This window comes from Plectropomus leopardus, chromosome 1, assembly GCF_008729295.1.
Source record: "Plectropomus leopardus isolate mb chromosome 1, YSFRI_Pleo_2.0, whole genome shotgun sequence".
Classification (NCBI taxonomy): Eukaryota; Metazoa; Chordata; class Actinopteri; order Perciformes; family Serranidae; genus Plectropomus; species Plectropomus leopardus.
Genome location: NC_056463.1, coordinates 23,054,015 through 23,074,837, shown reverse-complemented (window position 1 = coordinate 23,074,837; position 20,823 = coordinate 23,054,015). Strand labels below are relative to the sequence as shown.

Genomic DNA, 20,823 nt, shown 5'->3' with positions numbered 1-20,823 from the left:
CTGAGGTGAACGCGCATGTGACTTTTTCATTGGACATTCTGCACCTAAAACTCACTGGGTGGTCCAAGCTATTGTTTAGAGGGCTTTCACAACCAAAACCCTTTGTTTCAGAATTCGGTCTGCACCATTTCCCCTAACATTATTAATTACCCAATCTTTTTTTTTTTCTTGCAATGCACTTGCACGGTGACAGCCTTTCCTTTTCACTTACAGCCAAATTCGAGATCTAAAATATTCAGTTCATCTTTCTAAACGTGAGACTGATATTTTTCAGAATTTGTGGTATTGGTTCAGGTCATTCTTGACACGTGCACAGAGACCGGCAGTGATATGGTTAGTCACGGAGTGATAGGCTACAGAGCTGCATGTATTGGCTTCCTCCCTGGATAAGTTCCGCTTACCTGCGCTCGCCGGCAGCAGTTATGGTGGCACACAATCGACTGCATCTTACTTCTTTGAAAGTTTTAATTCTAAATTAAATTTAATTCTTCATCTCATCTAAAGCACGCAGACAGCGTGAAACATTAACTCAATTTATGCACTAAACTTAAAATAAGCTATACGTGTGAGTCTATTGCACAAATAGGACGTAGTTTTGAGCACCTAAGCGGACATTCACTCACATCTGAGGAATTAACGTGACCACAGAGTCACGTGTCATCATTACTAACACCTAGGCTAACAGTCTACGTCGGGATGGCAAGCGTGCATGTGAGTGTGTCGGTGCGTGTGTGCAGAGGAGACAGAAAATAACGGAGATAATGTAAAAGGGCGAGAAAGCACAGTGACTGCAGTCCTCCACATACCTACCCTATTCATTCTGCTTCTATTAGTTTGTATTATCATTAATCATCCTTCACCACACAGAAACCCTGTCTGAATTCCCACTCCTTTCCTGTTTCTGTCCCACTCTGTACCTTTATCATCAGCCCCTTTCCTTCCTCATTTCCTCCTGATTTGCTCTATTCCCTAATCTCCCAGCTCTCTCCTCCCTCCCTCATTCATCACATAGGCCCATCCTGTCTCCTCTTTTCCATGGCACTTACAGTGTGAGAAGTGGAATTGCAAGTAGATGCCGAAGTGAAGATTTAATTTCAGTTCCAGCTGACACGTGTTACAAAGCATGATTGCAGCACCCATAAAAGAATGACAAAGGAAGTAGATAAAAGATCAAAACTTCAGCAGCCTTTGGCCAAGAGTATAGGACAGGCTGAATGGGATTCAGTGTCTTTGTTAAGGGTAGGTCTTCTGTTCTTAGACATTGTGGACATAAAACAAAATGCAGACTTTCCAACTTGAGAAAGCCACACTGCTAAAAGTCAGATGTAAGAGATGAAGGCCTATTTGTGACCATCTTTGTCTGATGTGCCTGGCAGTAGAAAGATAATCAGAGTGATCATCAATTATGCAATTACAAAACAGTGTAAGGATGAATCAATACATCCATCCCTTCTGCATTGTTGTTTAGATACATATCATAATTATCCGTGAAATAAAAAGCCGGAGCTGGTAGCCGCGCTTAGCACAGAGACTGGAAACTGGGGGAAACAGCTTGCCTAGCTCTGTCCAAGGTGTAAAAATAATAACCTGTTGTTTTGCGGGAAGTTATGTGCAGAATTGTTTCCTGATCAGACTTTCCTAAATCTCTGCTGGTTGCCTAGCAACCTCACAGCAGTGATAACACTCCAGGAAGTCACTGTTCCTTACTAAGATTTAGGTTGCATTCAGAGCTACCTTTGTCACCAGTTGTTGTAAACTGTTAAATCAGCCAATCAATCAACCAACCAATCAGTATTTTTCAATATCGACTCTATTTTCCCATGTTTTTGTGTCTAAGTGACTAATAGGATCAACAAGTTTTCAGATCTGTCCAGTATTGAGCAACAGAGCTGTGGCCAGCAGCTGCAAAACAGGCTGTACAGTAACCACATGGGGCAATTATGCCCTGTCAATTTACGTCCACTAAAAGTGCTTGTTTTTGCCACTGATAGGCTCAGATTATTATTATAAATATCTGACAACATTATGGAAAAGGATCCTACAGAGATGGACCTTTTTATTAAGGCGTAAGATCCGTTTGTTTGAGCAGAAACAGCCCCATATCGCTATCTGCAAACCCACCAGACTTATTAAACTATAATTTTTTTTTGTGATGATAAAATTACGATTTATGGAGTCTGGTGAGCTCGGCGATGGCGATTTTAGGGCCGTTTCTAGTGAAACAAAAAAGATCTTACACAAAAGGGTAAGTCTCTTTCTATAATGTTGTAAGACTCATAGAATAACAACCTGAGCCTGACAGTTGCAAAAACAAGCACTTTTAGTGGACATAAACTGAGTGTGCATAATCGCCCCCGGTGATACACTGCAGTTTGTTTAGCTGCTGCCAGATGTAGCTTTGTTGCTCAATACAACCTTGGGAACATGGGAAATGGGGTCCAGATTAAAACATATCCAAGTTACCCATTAACACCCACTGGCAAATTTTAATTTCACTGAAAGCTTAGATCTTCAAAAGATCGAAGTGCATCATTCAAGGTGCGCTTACATTCAATTATATTGCCACAGTGCAGTTGCAAGTCAACAACATGGGAATCTATCCGCCCTATATGATGTGATTGTGAACATAAGTAAAACCTGTCATTTTGACATATTGGTTTAAAGATATTGAATTTAATGTTATAATTATTAAGCTTAGCTGCTGATGAGGGTGGTATGCATCACTTAATCTAAGACTTGGCGAAACGTGCACAACATTTAATAATGGCTGTCAAAGTAGAATCAGAAGCATTACTATCAGGTCAATTCAACTAACATTCTGTGAGGCTAGAAACCAGCAGTGGTCAGGGCCCTGAGGACAACCAATCAGAATCACTCACACGTGTGAAATTCTATGTTGTGTATTACAGATATGTTGATAATAACTGCTTCAAAGGAAAAATCAAGCAATTTCAAATAACTATAAATGCAGTCTTTTCTCACAGGTAGGTACATTTGAGACAAATAACATTGCAGGAGGTAGAGGTTCATATATTGCTTTTTCAGCACTTGCTTTCCTCCTACACCATTGCACCTTTGAAGGTCCTGAGCTCTAGCACTGGTCCAGCCTCTTTGTTGTGATGCAGTCTCTGAACCCTTCCAGATGTCGATAGATTCTTCTCAGCCAGGCAGCACTCTGCAGGCGGACTGCCAAGCTGACTATGGACTTAGTGTCCTCAGATGGCAAGTCCCTCAATTTCTCCACATAATTCTCCCAAATCACACATACTCTAGTATTCACAGAATCTCAGAGCAGAGAAAGGACAGTTTGTCTGAGTTCCTGTGCGAAGTCTTATGGCAGCGCCCACACACACAGAACCAGTCCAGTATTAAGCAGTGCTGTATGATTTGGATGATAGGTAATGCAAAGCTATTGCTGCCAAAGTCTTTTGAGATTTGTTTTGACCAAACGAAGACTGACACATAGTCTATTTTACATGTGACTAATGTGAATTTTTATGGCGTAACTAAACATCAACTCTTATCTAACAAAGTTTTACAGCATTCCTTAGTAAATGTTTCAAGTCTTAGCTCGACATCAGATAGAGCTTGCCAGGCATGATTCAGTTCAAGATAATTCCTGGTTGCAAGATGTTCTGTGATTTTGTTCCTCTTTTTTAAACATGTGTTTTTCTCTCAGGGAGAAATTCTGTGTCTGTGATATCAATCAGATGAAGCATCATCAAAGACTCCAAACACAAACTGAAATAGCAAACAGTTCTGTAAGTGCAAAGATATGAGATGTTTCAGGAAACGTTGAAATGCCAAACAGCTTAATTCAAAACCACAAACTCTTTCAGCTGAAAATGTGGATAGAGAGCACTAGAATTAGAGATGGAAAAAAAGACAAGAGGATTGAATACCATGACTGTAAACAGTTGCCTGATATCAGACCGAATTGTCAACTCATTACACACCATTTTCATTGTCAGTTTGACATTGCGTCCACTCTAAGCTATTTCTGTGGTGGAGGGGAATCAGATTTTTCTAACCAATCACTAGAGACCAACATATCCTCCTCACATATATGTCATATTAAGTCCAGACTAATGCATCGTCCCGCAACCATACCTGTTTTGGTGGAATTTTAAGAGCAGAGTGAGTACAAATGATAATGTCAGGCGATGTAGAGAGCACATGTCGGTTTAAAAGAGCCTGGATGGCAGCTTCTATCTTGACTATAATTCTTGCCATTGTTGATGCTGCTGCTCATTAGTTCTGGTGCAACGCTTGACAGCATTTGACAACAGTTTGACAATGGCGTTAGGCCTTCTTGTGAATCAAGTCCCCCCGCAATGTTCATTGGCCATTTTTTATTTTAGCAGAGAAACTGTTGTTTCATGTAATGATGCCAGACGGATCAGTCAACTCAAAATCCATGGAGTGCGCAGATTTGAAGGTCTGGATACAGGCAATGTAAAATGTTTACTTGTAACAAATTCGACATGCTTCAGTAAGGGTAAAGCAACAGCTCCACAAGATGTAATGGTAATATTGCCCCCATATTGCCAAGTAAAAGTCATGCTTTTGGTTTAAGTGTGAAACAGTGAAGTAAGCCACCAAGCTATTGTCAGGTATTACCTGACAATACATGCACCATATTAATAGGAAAAAATAATTCATTGCTATCTTTTCAAGCCCTCGTTGTTTAACTTAATTTTTCAATTGCTTCATAAAGTCAGCTCATCACTGAAGATATACGTAGTGAGTTTGTAAGCTCACATGAAAAATACACCAATTTGCTTTCATTATTCTGTTAATGACGCTAGTTATGTTAATTATGATTGCTATGTTTCTTTAAATTATATCAACATGCATTTCTTTGCAATCCTGGAGTTTTTTGCCTGATAAAGTGGTACGCTGTGCCAAACAATGTGATGGTAGTAACAAACAATCATTAGTGCCTCTAAATTAAAATGGGATCATTTTACTTATTACTATGATCAGAGTAATTACACTGATTAAACACTTATCACTTTTCTGTTGAGTTATTTTTTTTAATCCATATAACTCTTCATCAGCACTGACATCAATAAAATTCCTTTGCTATATTACTGTTGGCAACGGTTGCACAGTCAGCACATAAACTGGGCACAAGTCTGTATCACTGCCCTCGCACAGAACGAGGATCAGCCAATAATAGACATGGTTAGGATGATACAGCAGACTGGTGCTATTAAAAATAACACACTGTGCAGGAGCACAGAAAATGAAGATTTTTATACAGTAAATGACAGTAAACATTACAGCAGCTACACAGAGTTGGCAGTTCATTAGTGCAATATTAGACACAGTACACAAAACAAAGTGTCCAAAATATACTAAATCGGGGCGCACTGTAGCTCACCTCATAGAGTGGGTGCCCTGTGATCAAAGCCTATGTCCTTGCTGCAGCAGCTGTGGATTCGATTCCAACTCTTTTGCCCTTTGCTGCATGTCATCCTGGCTCTTTTCCCCTTTCACTCTAGTGCTGTCCTGTCAAATAAAGGCAAAAAAGCCCAAAAAATAAGAATAATTAAAAAAAAAAAAACTATAACTACCATGATGTACCACCATAACAGAGTCAGTTCTGTAGATGAACAATGCATGCACCATCACAGGGCAGGATTTTTAATATGTTTTTGTTTTTTTAAAGTAACTTAAATTATGGTGCAAATGTCTGTATCTCCCAGCTTCAAACTCATCAAAAGTTGTTGCAACAGTTCACTCCTGCACATGAATCTTAACATTATAGTAAAACAACATTATATTATCTTAGAAAAGGGTAGTTACTATTCACTTTGATTTGTTAGCATTATGTAGCATCATAGGAAAATATAGAAAAATAATCAATCAGTGACATAACTAACATCATTTTCACTTAATGATCTATTAAAGAAAATTTTGTGCAACCCTAACAATAATCATAAATGAGCATTTGACCTTATGAGCCCTAAGCTGTAGAAGTATTGGTCTCAGCTATGAGTTGGGTTGCTGACGTGAGGCTATTCTGAATCGTGAATATATCTGACCATAACTTTGGAAGATTCTTGTTTAATTATTGTAACGCGGACTGCTGAGGCATTATATTAGCTTTGGCTGAACTTGTGTGGATGGTATATTCCCCACATTCTCCACTGTAGTGAAGCAGAAGTGATTGGTGGACCTATCCATTAAGACTAGAAGAGGGCAAAACTAGGTAAAAAAAAAAAAAAAAAGACAAACAACATACTGAAATTGCAATAGGCAGTAGATGTGACAATAGATGTGTCCTTTGCTTTTGATGACCAAATGGCCCAGGATATTATCAAAGCTCATTAGGGTTCAGAACAATATTTATAATGCTGGTTTCACCATGCTGTCACAATCTGTTAATTACAAAGCAACTATCTGTTGTATTATATCCTCCACAGATGTATGTGAAAAGAACTGCTTAAGATTAGATTTAATTATGGTCTAATGTTAAGACACCATATCCCTCAGGTGAATACCCTGTTTTGACAAAGATAACAGTTAAGGGCTGTCCACACAAAAAACAATAGCTATAACAATAACAATGTGAGCATCCATACTGATTAATGATATCATTTTCTGTAGACTGTGGTGCCAAGCATGCACTGTGCTCTCCAGCTGTATTGGCAGCTTAGGGGGAATAGATACTGTTGACCTTTAACTGCTGTACATTGTGCAGGGAAACGAAAAGAACACCAGAAGAAAATAACTGTCTCCTCATCTACATCGATGATAATAACGAGACACCACTCTGATTCTGAGGATGAGCGCGATAACATCCTAAATGTCCCTCTTTTTGACTTTGTCTTTATAAAGACTTTGCTTTTTCAAATGCATATGTGTTTTGAACCTCAACATTGAGTCATCTGCCATGTTGAACATGACACCCTGTAAATTACGATGGATATGGATTAGCTGCAGTGTTTCTGATCTTCATCAAATCACTCTGAAAGTGACAAATGAGTGAGAGGTAAGACAAAGAAAAAGAAAAAAGAAAGTCTAACCTCTCTCTCCTTTTTTGGTAATTTTTGTCCTTGTATCCAAAGAGCATCTGTTTTTGAAATCTACACATGTGAAGTAGCATTCCTCAGCCAAGCTTTTTTTTTTTTAAATCGCTCTGAAAGTAATCCCAACGATGTTGTTCACCACTGTTGTTGTCGTCATAGTTGTGGACTTCAGCACCTTTTTGTGTAAGAGCATTTTTTAAAACTACATTTTTATTGTTGTAGTTATAGTTGTTGTTGTTGGTATGGACAGCCGTGTCCACCAAATTGTTTTTTTTTCCAAGGTCAGCTTATTTTTTTTTAATGATGTGCAATGGGAAAGCTCTGTATTTAGGTCCTGCTACAAACCCCAGCAGCGTGATGAGCGTGAATGTTTTTTTCAGGGCAGAGAGCTGAAAAATGCTCAACTCTGGGTAAAAACACAACGCTTGTTACTCTCACTTCAGCTGTCCAGTCACAGTGGAGGATGGACTAACGGCCTACTGTGACGACAAACTGTCACATCTGACAAACAAATACTGAACAACAACAATGGAGAGAGAAGTCTATCAGTATAAAGCATAAAGCCTATGTTTGTTCTTATGAACCCAACAAACACTCATCTCTCCCTGCATACTTCAACCCTCATGTCATATCCAAAGCAAGTACTCTACCTTATGCTTGTTCACTTGAACAGATATTATGTATCATAGCAACCAACGTAAACGAAATTTCTTAGCCAAAATACCACTGTGCCACCAAAGTGCTCTCCCAGCTGGGATTTTCATGACCTGATGTTTTCAGCTAGAAAAAAAACACCTTGGTGGACACAGGGCCCTGCTGTTGAGTGACAACAGTAATCAGCACTTTAGGATTCCTTCCAAAGAAAATCACATTTTTAACCTTGTTAATATTTCCATATGGTGTTTTTGTATGATTCAATACATATAATGGATGAAATAAGCGGTCAACACCATGGCTGAGTATTTTTGCCTTAAAACTGTAAATGAGTCTTAAAAACACAGATTCAGTCAGCTTGAGTTTCATATGTCACATAGCAAAGAAACAAACCAAAGCACTTCAGTAAAACAAAGGGTATCAGAGAAGAAGCCAGGTGTAGCTTGACAACTGGGAACAGATTTATCTAAAATTAGCGACATAATACTAGCTGTTTTATAATGTAGTCTAGCTGAACGCATGTAATCTATTACCGCAGTGTTTCTAATGTCGTAGATAGTGATGAGCAGTTGAGGGTGAACACTTGCGCTCTAGCTGCAGGCAAATGACTGGTGGAGAAAGAGGTTGGGACCAATTTGCATATTCATAGATCCACGCTTACTACATGAGGCCAAGGTGTACAGTTACATAAGCCATTATAAGGCATGGGGAAAATAACTTCTGAATATGTAATTTTGATTAACAAAGATGAGTTTATAGTGCTTTAATCAGTGCCTGAAGAGACACTTTAATCATTTTTTTTTTTACCTAATCAAAACTCAAGCATGTGTAGGAGCACAGAGAGTGAGGGGGCACAACATATAGTATGCCTTTGATAATTACACAAGGCTTTAAAAAATTAATCTCAGAGACGCTCTCCTACCTTATTATAATGTGACCTATATTCTGACCTGAACTCTTCTGATGAAGTCTATTTGCTGATATGAGCAGTTTGTAAAAACACTGTTGCGGACTGCTTCAGAATACTGAGACATAAAACATTTAATGCATCGCATCAAGCATTTGGCAATATCTAGAAACATTTTATGCAATTGTTAACAGTAAAACACATTGCAGATGACTTACAGTAGTTTTCTGGCAAAAATCAGGAAGCAATTTCTTTTTGGTAACGGTAAAGTAAAGCTTTTAATTCAAAAATCTATATGTTGAATTTACTTATCTAAAATGGTTAAGTGCACCTTAACCCCAGGGGCCATCTGACCTCTCAAAAATATACTTAACATTTTTATCAACTTGATACTTCATGACTTTAATTCAGTAATTTTACTTTAATTAATTTATCTTATTAGAATTGCTCATAAATGTGATTTTAAAAGTGAAAACACTGTGTAGACTAAATAATCACTTATGTCCCACGACCAAAGTGTGGCATTGTATTTATTTGCGGAGACACTGCCCTCCGTCTGTAGTTTCCTATTTTCTTCTTATTTTGCTTTACTTGGGACTGTTCTAAGGAACAGTTTGCAGGTGAGATCAGGACCATAAACAGCACACATCCAAGAAAATGCTTCGAAAAACAGTGGACACAGCACCAAAAAACACAAATATAGCAAAGGAGATTGAGTATAACTTTAAACTAATAACGTTTCACAAGTCCAATATTGAAAAGTTAAATTCTGTTGCTATATTTCAGTGTTTTCCAACTTATTAAATTAGGTCAGAAGAAGAAAAAAAAGATTTTGGAATTGTTTGTTATTGCTTTTACACACACAGCAGTGAGGGCCTGTGGGAATTCAAACAACAAGGACGTGAAGACAATTTCAACAAAACACAAGGATTAAACATAAATCACTACATTATGTATTTCCTCTAAGATGATATACTATTAAAAAGGTTAATAAAATTTGTGTTATTACACTGACTCATAGATTTTACCTCAGTGCTGTTGCGTTGCAGCAGTTTCTATGATTTATGTTTCAAAAAAGAATTCTTTAGGGAAAAGTCACCCACTGCTTGAGAACAGAGATGATTCAGAAAGCCCTTGATGGCTCTCGTTGTTCACGCCTCACCTCCCTTTCCATGGTGACTCGCACACCCTTTGCTGGTGTAAACAAATGCACTGCAGGAATATTCAGTGTCATACTTGAAAACCATAAACTCTTACTTGACAGACTGCAAACTGGTGTGATACTCCTGTAAAGCTTTTATACTCCCACAGCCACTGCTGCTGCTCCTGCCCACAAAGACATTAACATACATTTAGGTTGTGCATGATAGCTGCCTTTGCATTTTTGTCAGAAGATGTCTGGTTCTAAAATCACTACTGCAGAAGACTTGGTGGGTCTGGTAAAAACAGAAACAATAATTTTTTTCACCAAACTGTTATCTTCACACAGACACCTTCAATTTTCGGCCATGTGCTTTCTATAACTGTTCACTGTTTTTAGCGGAAGACAAAGTAAGTCTGCAGAGCTTAAATCAACACTGAGTGTAAGAAAGTAGGCAGGAAAGTGTTTGACACAATATCATTTTTTCTTCTAAATATGAGGAATTCAAAGGCTGTCTCAACATGAATTTCTCTCTCTCTCTCTCTCTGTGTGTGTGTGTGTGTGTGTGTGTGTTAATGGTGATGTGGATTTGTACTTGACAAATTAAATAAGCTGGTTTCCACCTGTCCGTGTTGAAGCTGACAAGATGGCAATTTATACTTTGTGTTCATTTATTTGTCCATTAAAAAAACAGTTGTACCAACAGACTCAGTATAAAGAGGTTGTAAATTCAGCTTACTTTAAATCAATCTTTTCCAAAACTGTTGTAAACATTTTAAATAGTTGTGAATAAAAGAACATCTCAACAACTGACAGTATTACAGTATTAAAATGAGAATGTATGAGCAGGCATTTAATGCTGCTTTGGTTTTAACACACTATTCTTCCTCTGTTATCAGCAAAGGCCTGGAAATTACAGCATGGGGCACACTTTACTTGGGGGCAGATACGAGGCTCCAGAGGATAATTAAATAACTGTAGTTAATCCTAATTAATCTTGTTGAGGATTGTCTGTCACAGGAATAATAATAAAGAAAAGACGAGGAGAAAAAAAAGCCGGAAACTCCATGGTTATAACAAGATTAAAAGTTTTTTGTCACATAGTGCTGAGAAGGATGATTTGACATAGGTGTCACAGGTGATTGGGAAAATAGTTTCATATCGCATACACATGACTGTAATTGTCATAGCCATTGGACCCATTGGGCTGAAAGCCTATTTCTTTGAAAGCTTGTCATCCCAAAAAAACAAGCAGTCATTGCTCAGAGGACCTGTTTCTCTGAAAATACACACAACCTGCATTTAGACAACCCCCCAAAAGTTTGCATTGTACCATGGATTCATTTGTGCATTATTTTGTAGCTAACATGTTACAACTGTACATTTCTCAACAATGCTATTGTGAATGTGTGGTTAGGTTTAAGCACAAAACCCACTTGCGGTTAGAAAATCATTGTTTTAGGTTAAAACATACAGGTTTAGTGGCACAAAAGTCGCGGGAAAAGCAGGAGATGGGTCCATGAACAACATCCAGGTTTGGTTGCCAAACACCACTGGCAAATGCCACAAAGAATCACTAAAAACACCTGCTAGCTGTGGCTCAAATGCCACAAAGGCCTGGTAAAAACATCTGAGATCAGTGGCTCAAATGCAGCTGTGATACTGAAAGTAGGAACAGGGAGCATGTATTTTAGGAGAAATGGGAAATGGAAGCATATGCACTTGTTTAACTGTCTGTCAGAGAAATAGACTTTGGTCCAATGGAACATTTTTGGACTAATGGGGCTTTGGAAATTTGGGCAGTTGGAACAGTGGCATGGCACCAATGATGAAAGGGTTAAGGTACATCTTTGCAACCAAGCCGAAAGCAAAATAAATTGATTGTCAGATCCTTATTTTCTGTCTCTCTTTACACCTTCCCAGATATATCGGTGAGTCTGTTGTCACTGGTGGTGACCGCCTGTGGCTTGGCCCTGTTTGGGGTCTCCCTGTTTGTCTCCTGGAAACTCTGCTGGATACCATGGAGGGAGCGTGGGCTCTCCCCCACCACCAAGGAGGCCCATGGGCACCTCAACCCCACCATGAACCCTCTGCCATCCCAGCCTGCACCCAGGCAGCCAGTTTACACAGCAGTGGACCCCCCGACACACAACCGCCGTGAGTCGTCACACTGCTCCATCACTAGAGAGCCCACACCTATGGCATCTGTGGTGTCAGTGGAGGCTCCAGTGACCCCCTTATCACCACCACCTGTGGTCATGGCCACACCAGAGGCAGCTATGAAGATCAGTCACACATCTCCAGACATCCCTCTGGACGCCCAGAGTAAAAGCCGGGAAAATGGGGTTCACACCAACCCTCGTATGCAGAGACAGACCACTGAACCACCGCCCTCCGGTCACTTGATGTCTGAAATTGGGTCAGTATAAGTTTTTTGACCTTTGCGTCCAACCAGCTTTAACATAATTGGTTGTTGAACTGATCAGTGCTCGTGGCTGTCAACACCACTAACAGAGAGAAAACGTCACATATATTGCAAAACCTTGTCCAGAGCCAAAGTTTATTGATGTTTAATGCCAATGTTTCTTAAATTGTTGCTTATTTTAATATCTTTTTAATTCCAATTTATTTAAGGTTATGAAAAGATTGTTGTCAAGGCAATAAAATTATGGTTAAGGTATGATCAGGGTTATCAACTAAAAAACTCTGTTTGGGTCAATAAAAAAGTAAGCATTGGCACGCACCGTTGGCATTGGGTGTAAATTGTGAGGTGCAGAATCGTCCAGTATGGAAGTAAATGTGAGTCAGTCCGTATATGCTGCATGGTTATGTTTGTTATTGTCTTCTGCCCACAGACAAGGGTCCATTCGCCGACATATGAACCTGTCTAACCCAGACTTCAACGTGGCGCAGTTCCAGAGGCAGGACTCCCTCACTGGAATGGGGCTGGGCCTGGGTCGCCTCAAACCTGAGCTCTACAAACAGCGCTCCCTTGAGGGAGATGAAGGCAGTCGCAGAGGTGGAGGCTGTGGGCGCCTCCATTTTATCCTCAAATTTGACTGTGATCTGGAACAGTTAATAGTTAAGATCCACAAAGCGGAGGACCTCCCAGCCAAGGACTTCTCTGGTACCTCTGACCCTTATGTGAAGATCTACCTGCTCCCTGATCGTAAGACCAAGCACCAGACCAAGGTGCACCGCAAGACCCTGAATCCTGTGTTTGATGAGGTCTTCCTGTTTCCCGTGGCATACTCTGAGCTTCCCACGCGTAAGCTGCACTTCAGCGTCTATGACTTCGACCGGTTTTCACGGCATGACATTATTGGTCAGGTGGTCGTGGACAACTTCCTGGATCTGGCAGATTTCCCCAGGGAGACGAAACTCTGCCGGGAAATCCAGTACGTCTCCTCGGTGAGTCAGCACTTAATTATGTTCAAAAAGATGTCATCCTCACTTAGATATGCCATGTTATATTTAACTTTTTATTATTACCACAAAATGGCAAAAGGTGTTTTATCAGGTTTGACAGATTTGCTTCAACTTTATTGAGAGCTACGTATTTGCTCAAGTTTGAAGCCTTCATTTCATCACAGTGTGTCCGTCACTGACAGTATAAAGTGTAAAATAAAGTTGACTGGTTTTTAAGCTCACTGCGCTGTCAGCTCCAAATAAACGAGAGGAGAATTAGTTGGCAGGTTGGGTCATTAGGTCTCACTTTGAAGAGGAGGATTTTATGTCACTCCCTGCTGCTGCTGAGATGGAGAGTATTGTAGCAGTGAGTAAAGTATGCATTCAATACCAGCCACAGTTCCCCTGCAGTATTTTACAGACTGGCCAATACCAGCAGCAGATCTCAGGCATCTGTACTAATACAAAACAAGTTCTACACATTTGCTTCTTTTCAGTCTTTGTAGAGCAATTTGTAACATTTTTTGAAATGTTGACTTTGGTTTAAGGAAGAGGTGGGGGAGCAGAACTGAATCTTCTCCTGTAGGCTAAGGTGTAGGAGAACTACAGGGCAAATGCAAAAATGCAAAAATGCAAAAATGTCAATGGCCCTATTTAAAGCCAGTTTTTGGTTTGTCCTTTCTGGGCTACTGTAGAACAACATGTGGGACTTTGGGAGAGGACCCGTTACGTATGTAAATATAATCAACTTATTCTAAGGTAACTAAAACACAATGATTTTCAGGTGATCATAAACACATAAAAACAGTTTTTCAATATTGTATACTGTATCTGCAAATAGATGCCCTTAAATCCTACATGCTGGACCTTTAAGAAATACTCAGGAGCAGTAATTCAAAATGAAGAAAATCTGCAGATGCAGATATTACTTTTATAAGAGATAAGTGGTAAATGAAAACCCTTCCCTTTTGTACCCATTATTACTGTACACATTACAGCTAGATGATACAGGTGAAGGACAGAGAGACATTTTCATTCTGACACACATTAACTGTATCTACCACTACTGATCTAAATTCAGTGCTCTCTTCTGAGGTCAACCCTTTTTAAACATATGGAAATGAAATACAGGGTGAGGCTGCCTTAGGTCAATGAGATTTTGAGCCCCCTCACCATGTTACTGCATTGAGGGTGTGTGTGTGCGTGCGTGCGTGCGTGCATGCATGCACTTGTGCATGTGTTCTTGCATGTCAGTCTTAGTGGGGACAATTTGGATTTGAAGCTCAGGGAAGTGAAGACATTTTTGCAAAGTGATAACATTTTGGAGCTAGGTAATACGTTCTTTCAGCAAAGGTCCTCACGGGGTAGAAGTATAAATGTATGTGTGAGAGAGTATGAGGTCATCAGTGCCACTTTTGCAATGCTTTTATCACCGTCTATACAAGTAAGAGCTCATTATGTTCTTGACTGTTTACCGTTAGTGATGCCTTGTATAGTTAAAATGTATTAATCCATTGTTTAATAGCAAAATATGTCTGGAATTACGTGTATGTGCTTGCAGTGACTGTTTCATGGACAGGCATCTCAGTGTGTGAGCTCATCCAGCTGTAATGCGCAATTGATCCCTTTCTTCATGGCATGCTTAAGTGGCATTTATGAGACTCCTTGCCATTGATTGCTGTAGACAATTCATTCCATACCATGGAGGTCAGAGAAGCAAGATCAATGAGGCGCAGGTGTTTGTACAGCAGGGGTTACATTCCTAAGTCACCGGTCCTTGGTTATATCCGTTATGATAACCTTTCACTCACCAAAGTCGTTTCTGAGATCCAAGTTGAAACATGGCAACGTAGCAAAAAACAGGTCCAGCTGGGTAACAAATATCAGTCAGTCTGTAAATGGCAGTAGTTGTTTACAATGGATCATAAATCACATTTGTTTTGTCTTTCAAATAAGTTTGACTGACGTGGATTTTGTTAACAATCTATGTAACGGCTAGTTTGTTGTCCTGTTGGACCTATTTTCAGCAATGTCAGTATGTTCAGAAATATCAACCGAGCCTTGTTGTTGTAGTATACTGTATTTTTTTTTTAATACAACACTTTGACTGTTGCTGAACTAAAATGGCAATTACCTGGTACAATTTAGCATAATGCAGAGTCAGTTCTACAGCATATAATCCAGCATGGAACCATATCACTGTGCAGCTGTGTATGTCTGTCTCTCACGGTAACAAGAAAAGCATCATCTACCTCTACCGGTGTCAAGGCTTGTCTCCTGCTGCTCTGTCCTTCCCCGCATATGTACATAAATGGTTTGTACTGCGGCCATTTCAGTTTCAGCCATGTACCTTAGTAACGTGAATTTGTGTGCCTTACTTATCCATCTGTGAATCCAGGCTAAATATAGCCACTTTAGTGATGTGATGTATGTAATTTAGCCGAGAAAGAAACCTGTTAAAACCTTGAACCTTGCTATTGTGTTTTCTGCTTTAGTCTCTAGCGTAGTGCAAGAGAGCTGCTTCATTTAATTTTCATATTCATTATCATTCATTCAGAATAACTGCTCCACTGTGTGTCAATTTTTTTGTGTATGAATTTTTATGCCAGATGGTAGTCCTGCTTTACAAGAGCCGAAATGCATCTTGAAGGCATCTGTTGAACATGTTTTGAACGTGGTGAATTTGTATAACAGCAGTATAATCATCTAGAATTAGCTAACAGAGCACTTCTGCTAATAGGTTCAGAAGGCCTTTAACAGCCCATTATCACCGTTTTATTAGCGTCCTTATTCAGTTTTGTTAGATTTTAGGTGCCAAAACTATGTGGTTTAGTTAGTGAAAACAAATAAATATGTTTACTGACATATGCCATTACCTTTGTAGAATAAGTTGGCAAAAAGTGAAATTTGATGTACACAGCACTTTTCAAAATGGGTACAAAAAAAACCCAACAACACAAAGTGCTTCATGTTCATATAAATAAATACTACTAAATACATAGTAGAGTCCCTGACCTGAAAAATGTTAAAGACTCTGATTACAGCTGTAAAAGACTGTGTTTTCAAAGTGTATTTATTTTGTGATTATCTGTATAGTCTTCATGTGTTAAAATAAAATTATTCAAAAATTTGTAATTTAGCTTTGGCAATAAAATAAATAAAATTAATTCAAAAAATAAATAATAATAAATAAATAAATAAATAAAACTGAATGGAATTGATTACATCACATTTACATTGCGCTATGTGGTCAGTATAAGTCAGAACCCGTTGAGTCTTGAGTCAGTATCAGTTGGCCTTTCGAGAGAGACACACCATTGTGAGAGAGCACAAGATTTCTGTGATGATTACTGAGACATCACAGATAGAGACAGAGCTGTTCTTAAGTGACAGACTACATTAACACAAGACATTTCTACCAGCAAACCATGGAGCAGAGGAGAAACAACAGGAGGCCCCAGGGCCCTTCCCAGCAAGACCAAGTGAGTCAGCTGAGTTATTTATTAGAGCAAGAGCACGCCAAGTGCTGCTGGGAGTACAATATGAGGCTGCAGCTCAGCAAAGAACTGGAAGACACCAAGCAAGAGCTGGCCCGCCAAAAGAGCCTCAAAGAAATGTTAATAAACAAAGAAAACGACACCCGCAATGAACTGGAGAGGCTGAAGAGGCTCAGTGACCCAGAGACCATGAACACCATGAGACTCGCCACTGAGGTGTGCAACACCATCAAAACAAAGCAGAAGAAGGTGCTGCAAAAAGAATTTGAGGACCTCAAAGTGACTTACATGATCAGCCAAGAGAAGTTTTCAGCTGAGCTCCAGGCTGAAAAAGATAAAAATGAAGCTCTTCAGCAAGAGCTTGAACAGCTGAAAGCTTCACATCAAAACAACATGAGCCATGAAGCTGAGCTCAAGGCTGAAAAAGAAAGGAGTGACAGCCTTCAGAAACTGCTGGACAATGAGGTTCAGTCCAAAGCTGAAAGGGTGTCAGAGGACCTTGAGGCCGCCAAGTAGCAAACGCATGAGAAGATTCAGACCCTACAGAATAACCTCTCTGAGAGGGAGAAGTTGTTCAAAGAGCAGGAGGATCACATGTTCGAGAAGGATAGTGGTCCAACAGATGGTCAAAGAGATCCAGACCCTCAAGAAAAACGCCTCTGAGAAAGAGGAGTTTTTCAAAGAAAAGCCGGAACAGATTTCCGTGAAAGACACTCTGGTCCAACAGATGGTCGAAGAGATCCCGACCCTCGACAAAAGCATGTGTGTGAAAGTTATGTTTTTCAAAGAGCAGGAGAACCAGATGTCTGAGAAGGACACTCTGGTCTAAAATATGGTTGAAGATATCCCGACCCTCAAGAAAAACACCTCTGAGAAAGAAGAGTTTTTCAAAGAGCAGGAGAACCGGATGTCCGAGAAGGACATTCTGGTCCAAAAGATGGTTGAAGAGATCTAGACCCTACCAGACCATCACTCTGAGGAAAAGCTTGAAAAGAAAGAAAACAAGCCCTCAGCCTGGAAAAAGACATCGCATTGGTTTGAGGAGGTGCTGGAGGAGAAGTCATAATCCTCCTGAGACCCTTCAAAGCACTTGAACTTTCAAAATCTCAAAAAGTCAATAAACTGATGAACTGATGAAAACTGATATTTAATGAGATGGTTAGGTCGTCTGAACTGTATCAGGCCCCTTCTCACTCATATCTATGAAGCTAAATACCACTGATAACCCCCATGCTATTGAGTAATAGCATTTGTAGCAGGAGTAGACTGTGAATACGTCAGTCAGTTATGATTACTGAAAAAGCTGTGCACTACTTGACAGTTGTAATGATTTCTTTGCATTACAAGGTGATCATGTAGCTTGAAACTGGGGTTGGACTTATGCTGGTGGATGCTCCGCCTTTCGTCAGACTCATATCTCTGCTCAATTATGAGGGGAGAACTCCAAACTGACCCAGAAAAAAATAATATCTGAAGATCCAAACAAAAGAAGGCAGCTGCACAGCAGTCTCAGATGATGGCAGATGCCTGACGAGAAGCAAAACAATAAAAGCAGAAGTGGTCTGCCAGGCAGCTAATAACGAAGAAGCAGACACTTCAGTAAAGATTTTTGGGCTGTTTTGCAATGCCAAAAAGCTAGGAATGACATTATGTGTCAGTGTATGTGTTTTTGTTTTTGAAGATCATTAACAGTTTATGAATTCTGCACTTTGAATTTCTTAAATAATTTCCATAGTCATAAAAATATATAGTTACAGCTTTGTGGTTTTTCTAGTTGCAAAAGTAAGCAGGGAAAAATTGTTCCAGTAGTGGAGTGAGGTGAGTTGTCTGGTATGAAAGACTTTTGAATACATCAGCTTAAAATGCCATTTTGGTCATGATCTTTTCAACACAATGATCACTGGTGTTGCATAATGTTCTTGATTTTGCCTGATTAAAGTTCCTAAGGCTACTGATTGCAGCAAATATCAGCTTGTATGGTGTGTTCAAGACCATTAACAGCTTCCTACTCATGCCCTCTAAAAATAGTGATGACCAGAATCTTTCTGCCTCTCTGTCTCGCAAACACACACACACACACACACACACACACACACACACACACACACACACACACAGAGAGTATCCTTTAGCTTTACTCAGCTGTTACATTTGTGCAGCTTTTGAATACTAAAACCAAAAGCAGGGTAAATGGATCCATCCAACAGTCTTTGCTCTGCCAATCTTTTTGCACTAAAAGGTAAATGTAGTTGCTCAGCCCCTCACACAGCACAAGGCATATACATACGGCAATCATAACCACACTTGGCATCCAAAAAGTCAGCAGCTGTGTCCCACTTTAATGACATAAACAAAGTCTAACTGGGTTTTGAGTGCGTAAAAGTGACAAAAATAAGTAGCAGTATATAAATAGTGGACGTCAATGTGGGAAGTATATTCATTTGAATTTGTGTGGTGTTGATAATCACTATGGCCTGACAGTACAGTGCACATAAAACATGGAGGAGGTTCTAACAACCAGAAAGAGTCTGAAGACATCTGCATTAAGATCCTGGTATCAAATCTTTGGAAAAGGGCTAACTAGTTAGGTTTAATTAGGTGCAGTTGTCTTACTTTGATTGATTTTTATTGACAATAGCGCCAATTAAACTCGGCTCAGTTCAGCCTTTTTTATATGAGTCTTTAAAGACAACACAGTGTACAAAGGATGTGGAAAAGCAAAATAAAAATGCCATGTACTCATGCAAAAAGTCATATCTGCACAACCTGATAAAGTACACTAGTTTCTTGTAAACTGCAGCACTGCGGTCGGAAAGATAGATACCCCCTACAGAGGGAGGGTGATGTCCACATTTTAATGGTCATGTCTAACTGCAAGTAAGAGCCTTTTTGGCACAAGTCTGTACTTTTCAACATTGTCATCTGTTGCACGTTTAAAAATAAATATGACTTTACATTGTGCGGGTCATAATTACACACTGAGAAACTTTCATCCATCATCAAAGTTGTCAGAACAGGTTCAGTTATGGTTATTATTATTTTTATTCATCCATGGAAAGCCTTTATTGTTGACCAAGTGACAGTGAGGAAAATTGAACAGGGCAGAGGTGGACAGGGAGCCAGCAAGAAAAAGAAGAGGAAAATTGAAGCAATATCCTTCTTTCAATCCTCCACGACAAAGAGACAGCCTATTCAGAAATACACAACAGCGATGATGATGCTTACAGCAGAGCGCAACTGAATAGCTGCACATCATCATTTCATGACTCAGGTCATCGCGGACTACAGCCTGAGAGGTACCATGCAGAGGAGAGAAGAATGGGAGCAAATGTGTGAATTTTCGCAATAACAAGAACAAAAATGTATTCCGATACAAAAAATATGGACTTGTTGTGGAAAGGCCTTTAAAGTTCAGTGTGTATGATTTAGAGGGTTATATTGGCAGAATATGAAAATAATATTCATAACTGTGTTTTCATTAGTGTATCACCTGAAACTAAGAATTGTTGTTTTGTGTTTTTATTAACAAGCTTCATTAGGAGTGGGTCCTCCTCCATGGAGTTCGCCATATTGTTTCTACAGTAGCCCAGAATGGACAAACCAAACACTGGCTCTAGATAGGTCATTTCACATTTTCATGTTTTTGCCTTAGCCACAGTGGTTCTCCTACACTCTTGGGACATGGGAGAAATTTCACTTAGTTACAATGTTGCAGCCTCACAGCAAAATGCCACTAAATCCCACACACTATACCTTTAATTCATGATCCTACACTCTGTGCAATCAGTGCCATGAGGAACGCATTTGCACAGACTGAATGAGCAAGTACATGCGTTTGCTCGTCTACAGTTAGAGTGGACACACAAACAGCGTTTGTTACAGGGAAAAGCCATTATGGAACAGGTCACAGGGATGTGCACTGACATTTGCCCTTATCTTGAAAGCTTAAGCCTATAGTAAAATAATTAATAAAACGGACATAATGTTTAACGCTGAGTATGACAAAGAACTCAAAATCAAATAGAGATAACAATTTACAAACGTGCCACAAGCATCAAGTCAGTGTTAATGTATGTTAACCTAATTTATCCTTGATTAGAAATGAACAGTGTATCTATCAGTTCTAAGCAGATCTTCATTTCTTTACCACAACATAGTATATGCAGTATCTGGAGACTG

The 20,823-nt window shown here is 39.5% G+C and overlaps 1 protein-coding gene across 1 annotated transcript in view; it reads left to right on the top strand.

Moving 5' to 3' along the window:
* syt9a (synaptotagmin IXa) overlaps nucleotides 1–20,823 on the top strand; it is a 28,759-nt gene that overhangs the window by 196 nt on the left and 7,740 nt on the right. The window contains exons 2-3 of the mRNA XM_042488510.1: nucleotides 11,663–12,158; nucleotides 12,595–13,150. Coding sequence (XP_042344444.1) covers nucleotides 11,663–12,158; nucleotides 12,595–13,150 — 1,052 coding nt within the window. The remainder of the gene's footprint in view (nucleotides 1–11,662; nucleotides 12,159–12,594; nucleotides 13,151–20,823) is intronic.